The 22,597-nt window shown below is 39.9% G+C and overlaps 1 protein-coding gene across 1 annotated transcript in view; it reads right to left on the bottom strand.

Moving 5' to 3' along the window:
• Nucleotides 1-81: 81 nt before the first annotated feature.
• The window catches only part of pbx4 (pre-B-cell leukemia transcription factor 4), a 32,267-nt gene continuing 9,751 nt past the window's right edge, over nucleotides 82-22,597 (bottom strand). The window contains exons 3-9 of the mRNA XM_039824929.1: nucleotides 10,508-10,752; nucleotides 9,768-9,941; nucleotides 9,324-9,494; nucleotides 8,963-9,119; nucleotides 5,458-5,561; nucleotides 4,329-4,415; nucleotides 82-3,692 (exon numbers count right to left, since the gene is read on the bottom strand). Coding sequence (XP_039680863.1) covers nucleotides 3,603-3,692; nucleotides 4,329-4,415; nucleotides 5,458-5,561; nucleotides 8,963-9,119; nucleotides 9,324-9,494; nucleotides 9,768-9,941; nucleotides 10,508-10,752 — 1,028 coding nt within the window. The 3' untranslated portion in view covers nucleotides 82-3,602. The remainder of the gene's footprint in view (nucleotides 3,693-4,328; nucleotides 4,416-5,457; nucleotides 5,562-8,962; nucleotides 9,120-9,323; nucleotides 9,495-9,767; nucleotides 9,942-10,507; nucleotides 10,753-22,597) is intronic.

The raw sequence follows: 22,597 nt of genomic DNA, 5'->3' as shown, positions 1-22,597 counted from the left end.
TGTTGGAAAAATGCTTTTATTTCTCAGGATAGTGGTTTCCTCTTTCTCGATGAGGCTGACAGATTCACATATTAATCATCAGATGGTGCAATCTCTCCTTTTATTATGTTTGACTATCACGAGAGCATTTGTGACAAATTATAAAATGAAACACCTAAAATCTGAAATCAAATACTGAAAAATCACACTAAATCATTTTATTAATTTTCTAATAAGAACACTACAATTTGTCATATTCTTCCTTTTGTTTTACTCTTTCTAGAACAATTCTAAAGTTTGAGGTATAAAAGGAGTTCATACAGACTCACAAGTCTGAAAACAGTGGGGGTTATATACAAGAGAAATGGAAAGACAGAGGTAGAGAGAGGGGTAAATACAAGGGAAAGAGGGGAGATACAAATATACTAATAAAAACAAAGAAATCAAAAAGGTTTAAGAAGCAATTTGGTGCTGTGGAAGTAATTCAGTCACTTGCAGAATCAAAACAATATTTAAACATGAGCAACGGTAAAAATTGGTCAAATTAAGTTCTGTATAGATCTGCAGATCTGTTGCAAAAATTCAGGGGACCATACAATGTTTACAATGATGTCCAAGTTCGTAAGCTTGAATTATTTTGCTAGTGTAGACCATCAAAGTGTAGACCATCTGCTTTAATGTGAAGGGCTGCCTCTTCCTGTTTTAGGGTCACTTTAACTTTAACTATTTTAAATGATGTTGCCATTTAGCAGTTAGTCGGATTCCTCAAATAAAATTCAGTATTAACGTCCTCCGTTGTATGCACATATAGTGGTTGCATATTATCGCAATATTTCTGCATTAAAAAATGAGCTGCTTGAATAGTTTCTGGGGATAAGCTTTCCCCAAACAGGCAACATCTGCACCTGCACAATTTAACTGTCCATGTAAAAACAGTTTCAAAACTCCTTTTGCCACAGAAAAAAAAACAAAAAAAGATTTAAAATTAAATGAAGCACAAATGGTTGAATATTTGTGTGGAGAAGGTGGAAACTGAAAGGGAATCTGATGGGGAAGGAGATCCATAAATCGGCAAAATACACCAAATGTCCATTGGAGAACCTCAATTGATACAATTGTCTTTCCACAGCACCAAATGTTACACATGTAAACCCTACATTGCCACCCGGTTATGTAACAAAAGACCTAAATAATATTCAAAATTGGTACAGAGATATCATGAATCCTGTGACACAAAGGCCAAATAAAAATGGCATTTCAACCAAACATCAAAGTTTATAAAAGAAAAAAGAAATACTGAAACATTACACAAACTGTACAGTGACATCCATTACAACAGGTAGAAAAGGGAAGGGGGGGCAGGGGGGCATGATAATTTGGTGTGGCGATAACGTTATTCATAAGATACAGTCATATGAACCGCGATGAGTAACAAAACAAGTAATTCGATGTGGGATATCACGTGACCAGCTTATAAGCTCAAGTTTTGTTCTGTAACATAATGGTTTAACAACAAAATGGTTTCTCGACTGACACATCTTTATAAGGCGTTACCTTACTATCAAAATGCTTTGTTATTCACATAACAGTTAATGTATAAAATAGTTCCAAAGAATGAATATCCCCCAAAACGTTGCAGGTTTGTCTTAAACACGAGTTAAGAGTTTTACTACACCCAGTGTTGCCTCTTTTTTGGTAACAGAGGAGAGGGAGAAGCCCTTGCCCAATTGGCCATAGAACTGAAAACAAAATAGTTGGTTTTACCAGCAAGTATTAAAGGATGGGTTAAGGGGAGAGCATACCTTATATGCCCCCAATCAAATTACAGGTGTGATATGACAGTCCTTACTCCACCCACCCTCCCCGTGTCGCCCCACAACAAAACCCCTAAAAACCAAATCAACTTGAGGCATGACAACACCACACAGAGAGACACAGATACAAATATAATTCCCTCCTTTCCTCGAACTGAAAAGGCGGCTGTGCACCAACTTTAGAGAGACACAGAGTAGCATTATTACATTGCTGAACGTGGTATTTTTGGTTTTGGTACAACGGAAGGTTGTAGTGTGTTGCCTCGGGCTCACAAGCTTAAATGTTTCAAGATGGGGGAGGAGATCTCGGTTGAACCCCACCTGGTGTGTCATTGGCTGGCGGAAGCACCCAGTCTCTAGAATGCTTACAAAGGTCAGAGGGCACCAGCCGGTTTGACTAAGACATCCCAAGAACACTGTACACACGCCCGCACAGAGACACACACACACATCATAGCAATACATGATGCACTTTTTCCTTTTTGGTCTGACTGTAATAATTATACCCTTTTATTTTTTTGTTAATAAAAACGAAGCTAAAAACTTGGAAGGTTAAATGAAAACAATATCACGCCTAGAATTCCTACATGCATGGAAGACAGTCACGTTTCTAAATTCTCGTCACGTTTGTCCCAATAAACACATCAATGCCCCACAATCTTTCCACTTGTCTCCTTTAACATCATTTAAAAGCTTTATTGAGCTCATTTTTGGTGGTGGCTGGTGCATTCTTGGTGAAACAGCATTAGAAAATAGCCTACAATCAAATAAACTAGTGGACAGAAAGCAAGAAATAAAGTCTACAAGCCATCTACCAACACCCTCTATTGGTTAGCAACAAAAAGGGCTATTAGTTACATCCACTCACCCAAAAGATATTCTCCTCTCTCTGCCCTTTCCTCCTCTTCTCACCAGCCCTATTATCACCTGTCCTGCCTGGTTTAGAACAGTGATCCCCTTAACTACCCTTTTACAGGTAGAGACACCCATTACAAGGATGCTAACTTTTGTGCTTGACACATCTTTTATGTCAGCTCACTATGAAAACGACTGAAAAGTGGTGTGTGTTATGGCAGGGGGGAGGGGGTGCATGCACATTTGTGCATATCTTAATTATTCACTTTGTTTAAATCTCCAACAGAATTAAACATCAAGCTATAAGGACTGGAAGATAACAGTGTCTCGTGTTGAGTTGGCAGAGGGTGATCTCAGAGGAACAGATGTGTTGACAACTACTGGGGCAGCACTTTGGTACGAGCAAGGTGAGCTGAGCTCTCTGGTGATGCCTATCAACAGTTTGGCTGTCAAATGCCAAGGCTTCAAGAGATACAGGCAATCACACACAGTTTTCCAAAGCAAAGGGTCGAGTGCAGAGGTCAACAGCACATGGACAAGCTGTGTGAGTACTGTGTGACGTTAACGTGCATATACACATAATGTACAGACATCGTGATCATCTACACAGCTGGGTCAGTGGTTTTTTTTTTTCTTTTTTTTCGTTGTTTTTTTTCAAAAAGTCCTTGATAGTGTAGATGTTTTCTATCTGTGTCAGCAGCAGTAAGCTCCATCCCTCATTTATTCTGAGTTAAGGAGCTTCTAGCATTGAAGTGGAGCTGTGGGGTGGAGGGAGAACTCCTCCTCTTGTTCGGCTGTCCTGTGTTCCAGCACAGTGTGTGTTTATGAAATGTGGGCACAACCTTGTGTGGCTGTCCTGTTGAGAGACGAGGGAGTGGTGAAAAATGAAGACAGAGGATGGTAGTCCGAGCAGACCGCAGTGGGAATGAAGTGACGGCAGGGAGAGCCACCGAATCAGTTGGAGGTGTCGGAGTGGACGCTACCAGGAGGACCGGGAGGAGAGGTGACCGAGGGGGGGTTGGTGGTGTCCTGCCAGCTGTTAGCCTGAAAACAGTCAGGGAAGAGAGTATTCTGCATGAAGAAGGAGTTTTATAATTAGTAGTCTACATCAGCTGTAATTGTGCTTACAAGCCAAATGATTCAGCTGTAAAATGGCTTACTGGTTGCAGACAAACATTTATTCTAAGAACTACCTATCTGGTAAAACATGTATCAGCGGATTACATTTAGTGTGTTTTCATGCACTCAAGTAACCAGGTTACTTAAAGAAATCAGAATGTATAAGTGTATGTATACTTTGTACAGAAATTGGCTCTGGGGAGAAATCTAGATGGGGAAAGCTACTGGTTTCTTGTCACATCCCAGAAAGCATTGATTTGGTGATTTGCAAGTTAAAGAAGTCTAGATGTTAAAATAAAAATTGGCCTAAATTTGCTTTATAAGAATAATCCTTCATTTTCTGAACGGCTGTCCAACAGCATTTCAATAATTATTCCAATGCACAGTTAGAATATTCTTTACATTTAAAAACAATCATTAAAATGCTGTTTAAACAATTGTGTAACATAGATAATTCATTCCAAGCAAACTGAGCAGAGCCTATTCTCGAAGTATCCTCGCTACTAACTGCAAACTTCTTTATCAGCTACACCACAAAAGGAGCTTTTAGTCGCTACTCACATCCAGGCGATGAGGGGTGTAGAGGCCACTACCAGACAGCTCCTCATAGCCGCCCGTCAGGTGTGTAGCACGGTGCAGGGTATCCACCTGTCAGACAACACAGCCACACATTTTTAGCACCTTTAGACAACTAAACAGTATATATATATATATATTTTTTTTTTTTATAAACTAAACCACAAGCTGAACAGAGGAATGATGGCATCCACAAAGCTCTACTGTATGCATCATAGCCAGTCTGTATTACTGACTGCCTTCCTGCTAATGAACTCGTTTTAATAACGGCTGTTACGTGACCACTAAACATTGGGGCTCACCCATTAACTTCATCAGTCTCTATTTAACCACTTCTGCTCTAATTTTTTTCGGGAAATCAAAGACTGCAACTGAAGCCAAAAGCCAATCTAAACCTTTGTTGGTTGTTAAATTCCTAGACTATTTAGCGCTTACCAGCAGAAATCTGTGGACTCCTCCAGAACAACAAAACTGGATATGTTTATTAACAGACAACAATCACAAGGACAGTTAAGTTTGAGGACATTTCTTCTTAGTCTACATAAGGGGGTTAACATACGGAAAGATGGGATGGAGGAATGTGTGGAAAGGACAGAAAAAAAAAACAAGGACTAAAAAGGCAGGTAGCTGTTGAAGGTACAGGACAACCTCTAGGTAGCGAAATGGACCATTAATCAGAGGGGTTGCAGGTTTAATCTGCAGATATTCCAACTCTATGTTGACAACTACAAGAGCCTTAAAGGCCCTGATGTCCCTATGGTATCTGGGCCTTCGAGCCCTGGTGCAGGGGTTCTGTGCTCAGGCTGACCCTGTGCTCTCTTTGGGTAGGACTATGTATGCATGGAACTATAGAGGGATATGCAACAACAAACTGACATTATTCCTTTTGAGTGAAGCCATAAATTCCTCAGGGCTCACTTTACAGAGCAAAGAAGGTTAAATTTGTGTACGTTTGTGTTGGGAGAGGAGTTGATAGGGTCGAAGGTAAAGTAAGGACGGGATTTGAGGAGAGGTCGAGGTCAAAAGGAGCTAGACTAAGGGTAGGTATCCAGGGATTCTGGGTAGCTAGGTTAACAGCATTGAGGTCAACTCTGCAGCTGTCCTCAGTGCATACCTGCGGCTGTAGAGAGGGGGCGATGTTGAGACCCTCCCCGTTGAGCGAAGGAAGGCCGAGGTAGGCGTTGCCTGTGTGTGACAAACTGTATGACCCCGGTGACCCTGCAGGCAATATATATAGCCAATATCCAATCAGCCCAACCACAAGATGTCACCATGGACATTGACCAAAAGAAGCAAATTCTAATAACCAGCTTCAATATGCAGGTCAATATTCTCAGCCAGCTTATTCTAAACAGATAATTTTACAAGCATAATAGTCCAGCTTCTCATTAGCATACATATCCGCTACACACAGCAACTGCTGAAATGTGTGTCAGTTGGAAAATAAAAGCATGAAATAAGAGGTGTAATTCCAATATTTGCAATCACACATTTGGCGGACATGAGGAATTTCACTTTGTGGACGTATAAAGTCTACTTCAAACAAACTGCTGCTTAGAATACCTGATAATGACAGAAATGTTCCAACAGTAGGATTCATTGCTCGTGTTGTGGTCTGCTTTACCCCACTTGAATCCCTATCTACATCAGAACATTCTTGTTGGAAACCGAAATGTTTACTACAGTTTTAAAAAAACGGTGTGACATTCAGATGAAATAGTTTATTGGCTTGAATACTTTGTATAAAAAAATGTATAAAGTCAAATAGGTGGATTGTGATGTACAATCTATGTCTACAAAAAGGTACCCAGTGAATTGATTAAATTGGTGTCTGCCCATAGAAGTTGCAGTCGTTTTGCCTTTTAAACACATTGCATATCCCATGCATCACAAAATACAGATTCAGTCCTCCCTCGGTTCACTTAAGGTGAACGTTAAACCCGTGGCAAAGAATCTAGGGGTGACTTTTGATAGCCACTTATCATTTGAGCAGCATATGCAAAATATTACCCAAGCTTGTTTTTAGATTAGACATGTGCTCACTCTCAATGACACAGAAAAAAACTATACATGCTTCGATATCATCACGCCTGGACTAACTGTAACTCTCTTTTAACCTGTTTAAACTCTCACTCAGTCTCACAATTGCAACTTATCCAGAACTCAGCAGTCAGATTATTAACTAAGTCTAGGAGGTTCTGTCATATCACTCCAATCTTAGCATCATTGCACTGGTTGCCCAAGTTTGGAATACATTTTAAATTGTTATTAATTACATACAAGGCCACCCCATTGCTCCAGATTACATAACTCCTTATAGCCCAGCCAAGGCCCTACAATCAGCTGATCAAAATCTTTTAGCTATTCCACCAACCAGACTGAAAACTAAGGGTGACCGTGCGTGAATCTCGACTGGTAACGAAAGAGGAAATGGTTTATTTTGGACACCATCCAGTCTCTCGTACCTAGTATAACTTCTTATTTATAAAATGTGTTTTCTCTCACAGACCGCTTTGAGTTTAGTCACTAATAAAATATTTTAACAACCTGGCTTTCCAAAGATGTCACAATTTATTTTGAGTACACTGAAGATAATAACCTACCTGGTTAGCTTCCTTAGCAAATTGGGGTTATTATTTTATTACGTATATATTATGTGCTGTGTGTTTAAAAAAAAAAAAAAAAAAAAAAAGTTAAAAAATAAGACAATGTACTACATAGATGCAAAGATTGAGGTACAACACACACACACACACACACACACACACACACACACACACACACACACACACACACACACACACACACAAAAAGGAATTAAATAATGACTTTTTAGGTTCTCAAACGAGATATGGGATGAGACATTACGGTTTATATCAATATAGTTTGATTTTGCGTTACAAAACCCATTTCTTCCTTGAAGTTGTTACTGTGTTTGCATCTCTCCTCTCGCACTCTCTGGGAAACCCCGCCCCCACTTGCTTACAGGCTCTCCTGCAATAGCGCAGGTCCACACTGCTGACTTTTGCCTTAATTTTTTATTGTAGCTGTATATTTTGTTAAACAGAGAGGAATTGTAACAGTGTTTCCGCTGGTAATGTTCTGTTGTGGTGGCCTCTATGGCGAAAAACACTGAAGAACAGTAGTTACTGGATATTAACGTTAACTTCATTACTATGAGTAAGAGCAACTGAGACGGCATCTGGATGCAGGCGAGAGATGTGACCCATGACCAGATTATCATGGTTCATAAAATGCAGCGCAGTGACAATATAGACATTTCAGACATGAGAGGTATGTAACGCAGATGATCTGCCGATACACATTCAACCTGCGCTGGACCCGTTCAAATGAGTTAGCTGTCACTCTGAGTAGAGAATCCAGTCTGCATTGTAGTTCACTGATAAACCAGAGAATTGTACAGTATCAATCAGCTTCATGATCGGAGAAAGTTTTTGTATCGTACACTTCAGTCCATCGCACACTCCTTCTCTCGTCTATGAGCCCTCTCTCTTTTAATCAGTCTGTTACTTTTGTTGAAAACAACTGAAGGGCATTCTCAGAGATGGACCTGAACATTTAGCCCACTACGTAGTAAATACCAAGATATGTATTGTGTATACATATCTACAGAAAAATACAGAAATATGATTTTTGGTCTACAAGAAAATATGGCAGATTGACAGAAAGCACTTGAAGCAGACATCAGGTGAGTCCCTGTAACTGTAACTAATATCACATCACAACAGTTCGATCACATCACAACAGTTCAAAGTTATAGGGAAATGTTTGGAAATATATGTTAGAAAAGCATCTGACACACAAAATGGCACAAGATATGGCAAATCTTGGCTAGCAGACAACCAAAGACCACGGCTACCCACACTGCACAATGCTCAGCTGTCTCGGATTTTATCATGACTAAGTGGCGTGCAGGACAATTTGTTAGGTCCAAGCAACAAACAACTTGAAGTGTCAAACATTTAAAAAAAGTATCTGCGATTAATTACTTATAGGGATGAAGTTGAAAAACAAATATGGATAGGAAACAATACAATCAAATGCTTTATTGTAAAATAATGTAGAGTAACTAGGCCACCTTAGAAAAAAAAGTTGATAATACTGCATATTTTTGTCCAAATTTTGGAATCTTTCATTTTCTTCTTTGTTACATTTAGAATCCTTTATTTGATACCATTAATGAAAAGACATTTTGACTCTTAACAGCTGGCTTGCTGCAGCAATACAGAATGAGTTAAGATTGTGTCTAGGTTTCTGATTACACAAAATAATATTATATACTGTCTTGGCTGAAGAAGACAACGGTTTACCAATGATTTCATGTTAAATAATAATAATAATAATAATAAATATATATATATATATATATATATACACACACACACACACACACACACTATAATAATAGTTGGCCGAGAGCACATTTGCAATGTACAGTGTGGGTTTTCCTTTGAACAATCAAATCAGTCCTTCATACAGTCATAGTGTGGTTCAATAGGGTTCAGTTGTGTGTAAGAATAAAGAATATGTAGAGGAAGTGAAGCCTGTTAATGACAAGTGGCAGGGTTTGTGGGTAGATGAGATGGAGCATGTGGTACCTGAGTTGGGCGTTGCTGGAGAGTTAGCCTGGCTAGCCTGCGCAGACACATTGGCAGCATCCACCGCTGTTTTAACTGCGTAGAGGTTCGCTTCCTCCTGGAACTTACCAATGTTCTTCTTGTAGCGTATTCTCTTGTTGCCAAACCAATTAGAGACCTGAGGGACAGATGGATTGTCAGATATGTGAAAGCAGTGTTTCCTTTGCATTTTTTTTTTTTTTTAAAGATGCTATAAAGTATGTACTGAAACTGATCTTGAAACAATGACAGATGATACTGGGTTTAATAACCTCCACGAAACAGCTACTGTGTCCTTTTACTTATAGTGAAGTCCTAGATAATAGTGGTGTTGGCAATTCACCTGAGACACAGTGATCCCACACTTTTTGGCCAGTTCCTCCTTGGCTTCTTCGCTTGGGTAAGGGTTAGACAGGTGGGAGTAGAAATACTCGTTCAGCACCTCTGTAGCTTGCTTGTTGAAGTTGCGCCTCTTACGTCTGACACATGGAGAGAAGAGATAATGACCAAAATGCTTGGAATGTACAGGTCTGACACAATTTCAACATACTCAGATCACTTCAGTGTCATCTCAACAAAACACACACACACACACACACACACACACACACACACACACACACACAAACACACACACACACACACACACACACACACACACACACACACAAACACACACACACACACACACACACACACACACACACACACACACACACACACACACACACACACACACACACACACACACACACACACATACAAAAAAAAAAAATCAAGGGGAAGCGCGCGGCAGAATCATGACGGCCTCGCAGGTGCTCTGTTTGAGCTGCATCTGAATGGAGCTGAACTTGCGGTGGATGATGGCCACCATGCGCTCAATCTCTTTGGGAGAGATGGGCCGTGTGCGAGACTGCTCTCTCAGCAGGTTCATTACATGGTTGGTGAACTCACTACAGGCCTGTACCAAGGAGAGAGAGAAAGGAGTTGAATGTAAAAAGATAGTCGAAGCACAGATTCTGTCCAGTGCCATAACATACTTTTAATGATAACATGCCTCGGCTGTCTGACTCCTTTGTTGATCAGCTGCCTTCATTATTTTAAGAAAAATAAGTAATGTGATTAATGATTATGCAATGATGTACTGACTGTTTAAAGGTTAAGCCACCTGGTATACACTTTGTTTGAATGATATCTACATATCTATATCTACAGACGCTAAGCTGCCTCAGACATGTTGTGGACTCCACATTTTCATTACAAGACTACAGCAGCTGATAAGAATCAAAATACCTCCAAACATGGAAACAGAAGTAATCTGACTTCTACGGTTTATTCCATATAAATGCAACACTACAACAGCTTACTGTAGGTTTCCTTTCATTTAGCACAATATACTGTAATTTTTACCTGACTGACAAACATAGCTACACAGGAATTAAGTTTATCTTTCTAACTGAATGACCTAAATTCATCAAACATGTTAATATTTGTGGCTAACAGTATTTAGGTCTGCTCTGCACACACCTGCTCGTACTTCTCCAGCTCTGAGTGATAGATCTGGCGGATTTGGGCAAGCTTGGCTCTGTAGTCGGAGTGTTCGATGCTGCTGTCAGTAGGTGAACCCCCTGCTGCTGCTGCAGCTGCAGCCGCTGCAGCCGATCCTCCACCCTTCTCTGGTCCTGACACACCCTCTGCTAGCAGCATGTTGTCCAACCGCATGATCTGGGGATCTGGGGGGTCCTCCTCCTGCACACCTCGTATACTCAGCACTGGACAGAAGAAGAGAGAAAGTATAGGAATTAGACAGGAAAGGTCAACGTTCACCTGTTTAAAACAACATTTTTGTTACAGTCTGCCCAAGCATTTCTAGAGTTAAGAAAACCTATTAGTTAAAAGCTTTTTGAAAACTGACAGACAACACATTTCCCTTCAAGGAGAAGGCTAATACTGTGGGTTCTAGGGTGGCATAGGAAGACACTTTATCACTGCTTATATTCAAAGAAGTGCAGCCCTGTCAAAACCCAGTCAAGTTTCTCCCCTGAGTCATTGCTATGAGCGTCTGGCTGAATTCTCAATGAGCCCGAACTTCCTCTAAATCAACAGCAGAGGGCAGTGTGGTCCCTCTGTGGCAAGCTGCCAAAGGTTAAGGCATGAGGCATGGGACCAGTAATGGGAGTGCATGTGCTGTCACTATGAGCCCCAGTGGCCATAAGTATAGTTATCAGTTGCTGCTCTCCACCACTGCATTATACCAGGACCTCTGTCAGCCTGCAGCCATGCTCTCATCTCTCTCTCTCTTTCACACATACACACACACACCCTTACAGATACCACTCTGTTACTGAAAAGTTTAGTAGAGACAACCATCTGTTCTTCAGAGTCTAAAGGTTTTAACACTTAACAAAATTGTCTCTTGCCCCTTTTGCTTCTCAATCTTTCAACTTCAGAAAGTAAGAGTAGAAACTTGGCATCACAATTGAATGTCTGCACATTATTTACTAAAAGTCCCATTTATTTTGTAAATCATAACATGAAATATGTTGTTATTATAGTACCAATACACAAATTAAAAATAATTGGAAAAACACAATGCACTATAAAGTGGCCTAGAAAAATGTTTACTTTAATTGCATATATTTAGTGCTTTTTATTGCTAATTCATAAAAAAAAAATGCAACATATGATTGATACAATGATTAATTGATTAATCAATTAGCCAATTGAATGACAATTACACAGCAACTATTTTAACGATTAATTGTTCCCTACATTTTTCAAGCAAAAATACTAAACATTCTCAAATGTAAGGATTCACAGATTTTCTGTTTCATATTACTGTAAACTGAATATCTTTGGTCACACAAATCAAGCAATTTGATTTTGAAATTACTTTTTTTTTTTTATTAACAACCAAAACCAAAACCAAATTAAACAATTAACCGGTTCATCTAGAAAACAACCTGCAAACTAAATGATAAATACATGCAATTGTTTGTTGCAGTCTGTCCACTTGCAGGAAGGAAAAATATCATCACCAGGATTATAATGCCAAGCTCAAGTTTGTGTCCAAAAGTAAAGTGTATGAAAGTAAGTTGTTGATGAAATGTTTGTAAGCTAATATGGAGACCTATGCTAAAATGTGAATTGTGAAATATTGGTTCAGTCACAAATAAACAGTAGTGTGTTCAGATTCATGTTGATCTTTATAACTGGAGACTAAATTAAAAAAGGTAAAAGCCAATTTAAATAATGGTAAAACCAGACAGGATTCTGAAGGAGACAGACGCTAACAATATGGATGACAAGATTAATCCCAGTGGAAACTGGGTTAGGCGTTTGTCCTCTTTAAGGATTACGCTAGTTAGTCAAAGCTCATCATCAAAGGTTAGGGGGTGCATGGGCTCATTCATATCATCTCTTGTTAGCACAACTTTTACAATGTTATGATTTGTATGTTGCTGTCAAAGTTGTCCCGAAGAGTCACGCTGAAAAAAGAAGGTTTTTATCCGTGGAACAGTCAGTGCTAAGAAGAATGAGTAGAGCTGTACTGTAGCACTAACAGATGTGAAAGAAATGAGGACAAAACAGTTTTGCTTAAAGTTTCCAAGTGCTACAGAGCAGATGAGTTTTCGCTTTTTCAAACTTCATTTGATAAATGGGTCTGTTCCACCATTTAAGGCCTCTTATAGCAAAGCGTCCAACTTTCCCTCCCCTTTTTTTCTTGTTCCTTCTTGCCGTTTTCTTTCCCTCTGCTTAGGTCTCCTCTCTTTCCAAGGCACATTCCTGCTCTGCTGCTCCCCCATCTCAGGGCTCAGGAATGCAGCAGACCCAGCCGCCTGAACTAATGACCCTGATTTGCCCATCTCTTACCCTCCTCTTTTTCTTTCCTTTCAGTCATTCACAAATGATCTCTGCACTTCCTAACCAGATAACCTATAGCTAAATTATTGATCAAGGGCCAGAGGTATTTGTTTTGTACCTAATTAATCTACATGATTATTTGGATACTTTGCCTACGCTCTGATGCCTGTTATAGTTTTGTGTACACTGACAAAACTGAGGCCATTCTGCTGCGGACAGCTCCGATTGTATGTAGTCATGTGTGGGGTTGATCTCGAATGTCCATTCAGAAGTACAACTGAGCTACAGTGAAGAGGGCAACTGGGGCTCTTGAAGCTTCTCACCTCTAACCCCTCCCTCTTGCCCCCACTCCTCATTATGGCCCCCAGCTGTAGCCTAATGCTCCCTACATTCCCCTAATTACTCCAATTAAGCTGTGATTACCCACAATTGCACTCATGCACAGTCTAGTGGCCTAGTAGTATTATAGCAGCTGTTGAGATGAGTTAAGATAATGCACAAAAAAAGACCATATGACATGGATGCAGGTAAAGTAAAAAAATAAATAAAATAAGAGCCAAAAAGTCTTTGACTCACAAACCAACCATGAGACCATCTACAGGTCTGAGAGCTGGCTGTCTGTTTTGCCAAAATCTAAGCAGTGTCTCCTTTTGATCAACTAGCTCCAGACATCGCTGCTGGGCCAGTTCTGTTACAGAGAGACTCAAATTCTAAATGCTGTAAGTAAGGATACTTAAATTTGCTATATTATTTATTTATTTTTTTTAAATAGGAAGACATCTTAAGGCCCACAGCCTGCCACTACAGCTCTTAGAAATCACACCATTATGCACACGTTACCACCCTAGCTGGGCTGTGTGGCATTGAGAGACGGAGCGAGCAACACATACTATGAAATATTCAGGGTATCCAGCTGGGCTTTCACTGCATACATAATCATTCTCATTTCTGCACAACCAATGTTGAAACGGTGTGCTGTGCAGACACAACACACAATATATGAAGTGGTGCAGGTAAGGGTGAATAACCTAACCAATAGTGTAGTGCTGTACATTAACTGTAATGCCTTCCACACATAGGGATAGATAAGACTTAAATGCAGTCAGTATATCATTGCTCAGCTCACAACACAAGCTTTATCCTTGTCTGTCTTTTCCCTCGCTAGCATCCCCTTTTTCACTATGTCTCCCCCCAACTCACATCCCCTCCCCCCTCTCCCTTTCAGCGCACCCCCACCCACCTCCCCTAGTGCCCCCCTCCCTCTGTTCTCCATTTCAGTCGAGTTCTCCATGTGAGCCGCAATCCCTCATGCTGTCAGCCCCCCCTCTCCCTCTCTCTGTAGACAGACAGGATTAGCATTTTAATTGCATCAGCTCCCTTGGGTATTCTCAGCCTTTCACTGGGAGAGAGCAAGGGAGCGGGAGAGAGAGAGAAGGATAGAGAAGGGAAAAAGGAGGGGAAAAAGGTAAGGAGAGGGTAGAAGGAGAACCAAGGAGAATTGAAAAAAGGAGTCACAGGAGAAGATATGTGTGCGAGAGAGAGAGAGAGAGAGCGAAAGAGAGAGAGAGAGAGAGACAGCAGAAATATACAGAATCCAGAGTACAGACGTGCCAGAGAGCGAGTGAGCCAGAAAGAGTGAAAAGATAGGACTGTGAAAACATCAGTTTTTCCTTTCATTACAGACAGAGAATTCAGATAAAGAGAATGGGCCAAAGAAAGATGGTTTTCACAATGAAAATATGCTACATGAATATGCAAATGTTTCTCACAAAAACAAATCTCAACTGCAGCACTGGAAATATGATAGGTAAAACCCTATATAAGGATTAAAACGGTTTGCAAAATATAAAATAGTGTCTGGGTAATACAAATGTAGCTAGGGAAAAAAAGAACTGGGGCCAATCTGCCTATATTAAAGTACACTTAAGGATTTTAACCCTTAAAAACAAATAAAAAGGGAAGAATAAATGTCTTCCTGTACCATGCACACCTTGTGTATAGTGGCTTAAAACCCACTAGGTTGAATTTGCTTTCTAGGTTCCATTAAACATGGCTCTAGAACAGTGATGAGTGGATTTAGAGAAGACAGAGCAGTTTCATCAAAGTCCTTGACATTTAAATCCATGCAGTAAAATACAAACTTCACGTTCATTATGCTCATTTAGACACCCAGTAAAGTCTGTTAATGTAAAATCAAATGTGCTCATATTACAACAGTTTTAGCAATCTGAGTAGGAGCCTTGATGCCAATGACTTTCTTTACAGAATCATATGTTGTAAAAATTGATTGTCAACTTTCATAAAAACAAGTTCCTCTGTGCATATAGTATTTTGATTTACCATGCCATTTCGGAAGAATATGGGTTGCTAAAAAAAAGGGCTTGGGTGAATAAAATGTTGCCCTGGGCGAGTTGTAAGATATGGCATTAAAATGAATAATTTCCCTGATGGGCTTTTTGCCAAATGGATATTGGGACAAGCAAAAGGTCTACTGCAAACTCAACATAAAAAGCATGTATATACATCTCTTATAAAATGGTGTTTTTTGTGTGGAGTACAGTCAATTTAATGAGCCTAATCCATATGTTCATTCCTACTTTAAGCAGCTCACGCTAATCAGCATCTGTTTGGGTTGTTCACAGGAGTCCTGTTGCATGCAGCCCCCCCACTTTGACACACACACACACACACACACACACACACACACACACACACACACACACACACACACACACACACACACACACACACACACACACACACACACACACACACACACACACACACACACACACACACACACACACACACACACACCTGATTAAGGTGTAAATTGAAGAACTCACACCTTGAGCAAACAACACTTCAGTCCAACACATCATTAATCAGCCCTTAATTAACTAAAGAGGCTTCGACCCTTGAGCGATGACTACATATCATGTACCCCCCTTATATGGTCAAACACAAACACACACAAATAACGACAGATAGTTTTAGCAAAGTATTAGAAACATTTTCCTGATAAGTCTTTCCAATATTTTTTGTAGGTCAAAAGTAAAAGCAGGCAAAAAAAACTAATTTAATCAGCAAATAAAATTTATATTTACGTTTAAGAATACTGACAGTGCCATAGTTAGAAATTATAGAAATGCAGTAGATTTAAAAGTAACAGATTTAAAAAGAACCTGGAGGATACAAATAATTACCAACTTCCACAAGCAGTAAATTGATGCACATGCGATTATGATCAGCACATAGTATATTCCTTAAGTTTTGAGTCATTTGTGAACCAAGTCACTCATAATATAAATATATAAAAAATATAAAAATACCAATTAAAACTTCAATACCCTAAAATAAGACAGTATACTCAAAATGTCCTATATTGTGCATTTGCATTGGTAAAACGATGGGCTCGTGACCAAAAAAAAAAAGTCAGTCACTGAAGCTTACCAGCCTTTGGCGTGCAAATTCATGGACAGTATTAAACAGATCTCAAGTCGCAGGGAGTATACTGGTATTTGCTCATAGCTTGTGTTCAACAGTAATCAGAGAAAATGGGATTCAATTTGGAGCATACTGCCATCTTAACTAGTAACAGACCACATATTGATGTTATTTTAGGTGACTGAGCAATAAAAGATATTTTTCAAGAAAATATTTTGGTGTCAATATGGCACAAGTGCTAAAAGGAATCAAGTTTGAACGGTTTATTAAACATTGTTAAGCCCCCGTAACTTCATCTCCAACATAATATCTCCAGTCTAGTGCAGTTCTGCACGCAGAGAGAAACGCGAAGAGACATGGAATAAAGAATTTGAAATGTCACAGGAGGAAGAAGAGGATGATGAAGAGCACCTTAGCAGGAGGCTTGTTAAAGCACTGCTAGTATCTTCCCCCAGTCAACTCTCATCAGGCCAGCTGCCTCCTGTGCTCATTAGCACAGACTCTTAAGGAGCTCCTAAAGACTTTGTGAAAAATGAACGCTCATTTGAGAGGTCGTTAATTTGCACTGTTATGCAAATTAGGTGGCAATTAAGCGATAGATCAGAAGAGCAGTGCCCATTTATAACAAGTGAACAAGCATTATGACACAGTCAGATGGTGCCAGAGAGAGCTGAGGCTACATGGTTAGCCTGCACAGGTCCAATGTACCAGCTTAGTAAGGACTGAAATGACTGTGTCTATAATATGTCTGGCTGGTCAGGATAACAATTTACCAGTGGTTTTACAGAAGGGTATCCTTAATTGGCTTTGCTAACCTTTACACACACAAATGAATACACAAACTGATGGAAACCCAAACTAATCATCCTCCCACAATATGGATTTATTCATTAAGAAACAGTACTACTACATCAATCCATCATCCATTTATCCTGATCAAGAGCGCCACAATTAAAAAGGAGCATGGGCTTTCTAGTATCTGCAAGAAACCAATGCAGAACACCCCCCCGGTCATGTTTCTGTCTCTCCCCTGCATTTATGACATAGGGTGAAATACACAAACATACAGTCTGGGACAGTAATGTGCACTACTGTAGAGGGGTGGAAGGCTCCCATCAATTGTAATTAATCCTTAATTAGTCAGGATTAGGAGCTAGGCTCCGACACGCCCCACCCCACCACCACCAAACTAATGCAATCCAGCTGAGACCACATTTACATATCTTTAATTAAAGAGACGCCGGCTTCTTTTAAGACCAAAGCTTAAAAGTAGTGCGAGAGGCATAGACATGCTGAGAGGGAGGGCAGATGAGATGAAGAGGTAAGAGTCCAACCTGTGGGTGATCATTCACTACGTTTACATGCAGCCAATAACCCGTTCAAAACCGGAATATTCGCAATAACCCGGTCGCGCACGGCCATGTAAACACCGGCAAAAACACGAATATGCTCATATTCCTGTTTTTAAAAACCCGAAAATGATCCCTGGGTTACCCCTTTTCTAAGCCGAAATTTTGGTCATGTAAACGCGTATCGGCATATCCCCATCAAAAGGAACATTGATTTGTGTTCTGCGCATGTTCTAGTCGCAAGGAATCTTGGTCTTTTGAGTAGAGGAACTACACGCAGTATACCGGAAGTAAACAAGAAGTAGAGGTTGTTTTTTTTCCCCAAAAAAACTTTATTGAACAAATTCATTACAATTTTCATTTGACAATTAATACATGGAGTACCAAAAACAGACTAGGTAAACATGGCGAGACGCAGCACAGCACCACACTTTTGGAGCGAGGAGGAAACCAATTTCTTTATTAGTGTGGTGAAAACCATGAATATAATGTCTTCTGTTGACGGCAGAAAGTACCGAGACAGTGAGATTTATAAGAAGGTGACCGAAAAGTTACGTGAAGCAGGGTTTGTCCGTATGTCCAGACGCTAACCGTGCGTCGCCGTTTACATCGGGATATTGCCAATTGATTACAAATTCCATGTAGGAGTAACTCTCTCTGCTCACGCATGTAAACGGGTTATTCCGAATGTTTCAGAAACCCGAATAGTGACCTTAACCCGACCATAACCCTGAAAATTGACAGCTTGTAAACGTACCACAAACACATTTTTATTTAATTTTGTTTGATTTCATTTTTGTGTTTTATCTCACTCTTATATATGTTTTTAAAACCTCCTATTGTCAGGTTCAACTATTACATTAAGAAAAATTGTTGAATAAGTTTAAATTGTTCTTAGTTAATTAGATCAGACAAAAAAATCCTAGTGTGCATTTGTCCTAATATAAACATGCAATTCATTAGCACAATGCTACTCAACTATTACAAGATTTTTTAACTCCGTCATCCATATCCAGCTATTCTGATCCTCGTCAAATACTAAGTGACAGCACGGCCAAATCACTGCTCTTGGTGAATCATGGCAAAAATCATGTTGCAGCCATATAGAAGGTGAACAATTCCACTGAGTTTTTCCCATCCTACAACACACTTCAGACAGCAGTTTCCCTTGTCAATATACAGAGGCCCAGTTCCTACAGGAATTATACCACATGGGGAAATCAGTTGGCCCACACACCATTAGGCTTAGGCTGAAGGTTGGGGTGTTCTGCCTCCCCACTTTGAGTTGGGTGGTGGTGGGGGGGCGGGGGGGTGTCTGTCAGGGCCAGGGGTCTGTGTGATATTAGCCGTCTGCCAATCTGGCTTGGGGAATGGACACCAAGTAATTACTCCTGCTCTTACTGCCTCATCAATCTCCCTGTATCACTCCTGCACCCCCCCCCCCCCCAACACACTATCTTTTTTCCATTCTCTTCTGCAAAGGGGCCGGGGAAAGAAAAAAAAAAAACAATTGAGTGGCAGGAGACCACAAACAACAGAATCCTGAAAAGCCAATGAGATAATCCAGCACCACTGCATAGTGAGTAGTGTTGGGACCAACACGTTACAATTTAACACATTACAGTAACTCAGTTACTTTTGGCAGTAACTAGTACTTTAATGCATTCTTTTTTAAATTAAGTAATTAAGGTTATGGTTACATCATTGTTATCTCCACCATTTGTATTTTTTTTTTTAAGATTTTTTTTTACGCTTTTAATGGATAGGACAGCTAGGTGAGAAAGGGGAGAGAGAGAGGGGGAAGACATGCAGGAAATCGTCACAGGTCGGATTCGAACCCTGGACCTCTGCGTTGAGGCATAAACCTCTATGTTTATGTGTGCCTGCTCTACCCACTGAGGCAACCCGGTCACAACCATTTGTATTTTTTTGACGTCGCTGTTTTATACCGTCATTGAATGCAACATTTACAAAGGCATTCAGTGTATGTTAATTCCGGTTGACATCCCTGTCATGTTGACCAAAAAGTTGCCCAGTGTATCGCCACCATAATTGATGATTTAACAGACAGCAGCTGGCTGACATTATTGAATGTTTTAAATGACACCGCAACCACGAGAGGTCCTTGGGCAAATAATTGTGCACAAAAAATAGGAGGCTGATGGGTCCAGCAGTATGCGACATTAGCTGCGGACAGACAGATACACAGGCACACGGCTGACCGTATGACCGACGGAGATAATAACAACAGTACTAAAATAAAAGCAATAAGCGCATAACCAATGGTATTAGGGATGCACGATATATCGACATTTACATCAGTATTGGCTGGTGTTAGTTATTTTTTTTTTTTTTAATACATTGTCCCGATGAGCAAAACTGGCCTGATGACAACAATCGATGATTATTTCTGTCTAGCTGCCATTGTGTGTTTCAGGGCGGCGCTGGTTTGGAGTTTTTTTTGGCCACACAGAGTTTGACATTTAAAAAGGTAACATTACTTTTTGGTAGAAGTAATCAGTCAAGTAATTTAGTTACTTTTTTTAAATGAGATAACTAGTAACTAACTAATTACTATTGTTTAGTATCTAGCACAACACTGATAGGGAGTGTAAATATCAAATATAAAACCAGCTCTTTTAAGGACCAGGACTTGACCAAGTGATAAGTTAGTGTGGCTGTACAAAGGTGGTTGACATATTTTTGTTTTAAACCCAAGTGATAGTAAAACTGACAATGCAAGTTTGGTAGCTTCACATAGGTCGGTTTTCTACCACAAACATGTTTTTTTTATCTTGTTGCTGCTTTTTGCTTAAAAAGGCAATGTATGCTTTCCCTCATAAAAATATCATAAAATGCTTCCCACAGGTTCCTACCAACTCATTAAATTGTATGGCTCTGTTCCAAATTGGGCTCTTTGAAAACTAATAATAATTAAGTTGCTTTAATGAGGCATGTAATTTACTAGACTTGATGTACTGTAGTCTGTCAAAGTCCGTGGAATACAAACATCTAAATCAATCATGTGATGCCCAATGGGTTTTTCCCAACAAAAATTGAGTGCTACCAACAGGATTAACACTGGTGTGTGATGCTTTGTTGTCAACAATGGCCTCTTAAATTAAAATAAAAACTAATTTAAATGAGATTTGTTTAGTGTTTATTCTTGCTGTGAATTAACACATGGCAACTATGTGTGACTTGGTGTTTTTACAACTACAATCAGGCTGTAATTCAATTAACATGTAATTGGGGCTGTTTTGTGGCTGAAATGGTATTTAGACAACTTGAGTGCTGTGAATGCCAAAGTATTGATTGGATTAAGAACCTTACATTGTTTGCAAAAAATATTATGACCCCAAGGCCAATAGGCTGATTTAATAAAAATGTTGAATTGTTAGGTTACTCTCTGAAAGGGTGTGTGGTTGTCGATAGGCTAATAGAAAAGGATCCATTCAGATAAAACGTACACTACAAAACAACACAAGAGATAGGGCTGCACAATTAATCTAATCGCGATGTCACTCTGTGCGATTACATAACCGCAAAAATTGTGATTTAAAGTAAAAAGGTGTGCTGTGTGTGACACTGTGTGCACGCTGCAGTTTGACACCCGTCATATTAATAGTATTAACTACAGCCACCATGTCTAAAGAAGCTTGGTGTTTTACTGTCAACTCACTTTACATCGTCTATGCGGTCTCTTTTTCCTCAAGCTTTTCTTCTTGTTATGCTCTTTTAACTTTGTATGTTCAAGTTAAAAAATACACATTTCAGAATGTTTGTAGCTTAAAATAATATAAGTTAATAAATAAACAATGTGTTTGTATTAATTGATAAGATCTAAATAAACAAGAAAAACTTTTATATTAAATGCAACCAGAAATAGCACTGAAAGACATAAACCAGAGAGCGAGTTCATAGAGTTGGCTAAATCTCACCATTCATCCATCTTGTCAAAACATTAATAGGATGTGATGATAGGTTGTCAGCTAGCCGCTTTGCCAACATACTAGCTAAGTGCTTCTGGCTCTGCTTGCAGGCATGAACTGTGAGATTTTGTTGCTTGTAGGGGTTTAGAAAAATAAGATCTTTCCATTCAACAACAAATATCACAGTCAAATTAAACAAACATTACAGGACTGATCTTAATTTCCAACCAAATACTCACCATCTGAAGGATCAGGCAATGTATGTGCTCTTAAAAACCAACTCAGAGGCTGATCAGATAATGCACAGGGAGAAGGGAGTGGGTCTGTGGCAGAGGCAAACAGCAAATACCCAGTGTCCCAGAAACATTGTTAGGACACTGGCACAAGTAGGCACCTAATCAACTGGCTCAAGTTAACATCACACTGGCTACTGGCCATCAGGATGTCCTTGTTGTTAAACCCTCACGGTTGTTGCAGAGGGATACATGGCCAATATGCGACTATGCATGGTGGTGTACAGATACATTCATATCATAAGAATGGTGAATTGCACATCAACTTTTAATAATAAGAGGTGACAGAGCTAGCCATTTTAAATCTTAAGCTAGGTTTATGGTCGCGGTGGTGTTCCCGGTGCAAGGGGCGCAAGCCAGAAAATGACATCACCACGGGCAGTATAAAGGCTCCGCGAGTTGTCGCGGCATATGGCCGCGCACTTCTGAACTCGGCGCACGCTGCACGTTCCATTTCAACATGGTCGAGACTGGCCGAGCAGGTTGCCTGTACAAACATCTGGATGATTCTTCATGTAGGGACCAAAGGGACAGTCAAATGGCCTAGCATGTGTGGTAAAAGCCACTACACTAAGGGGCCATCCACACGGAAACGCTTTTTGGTGTAAACGCACATGTTTTGCATCATTTTGGCCGATCGTCCAAACGAATCCTGTAAACACGCTGCCTGAAGACGCATTTTTTTTTAAAACCTGGTCCCAGGGTGAAACATTTGTAAAACGCCGCCCTTGT

Source organism: Perca fluviatilis, chromosome 15 (assembly GCF_010015445.1).
Source record: "Perca fluviatilis chromosome 15, GENO_Pfluv_1.0, whole genome shotgun sequence".
Taxonomy (NCBI): domain Eukaryota; kingdom Metazoa; phylum Chordata; class Actinopteri; order Perciformes; family Percidae; genus Perca; species Perca fluviatilis.
This window is presented reverse-complemented; position numbering and strand designations above follow the sequence as displayed.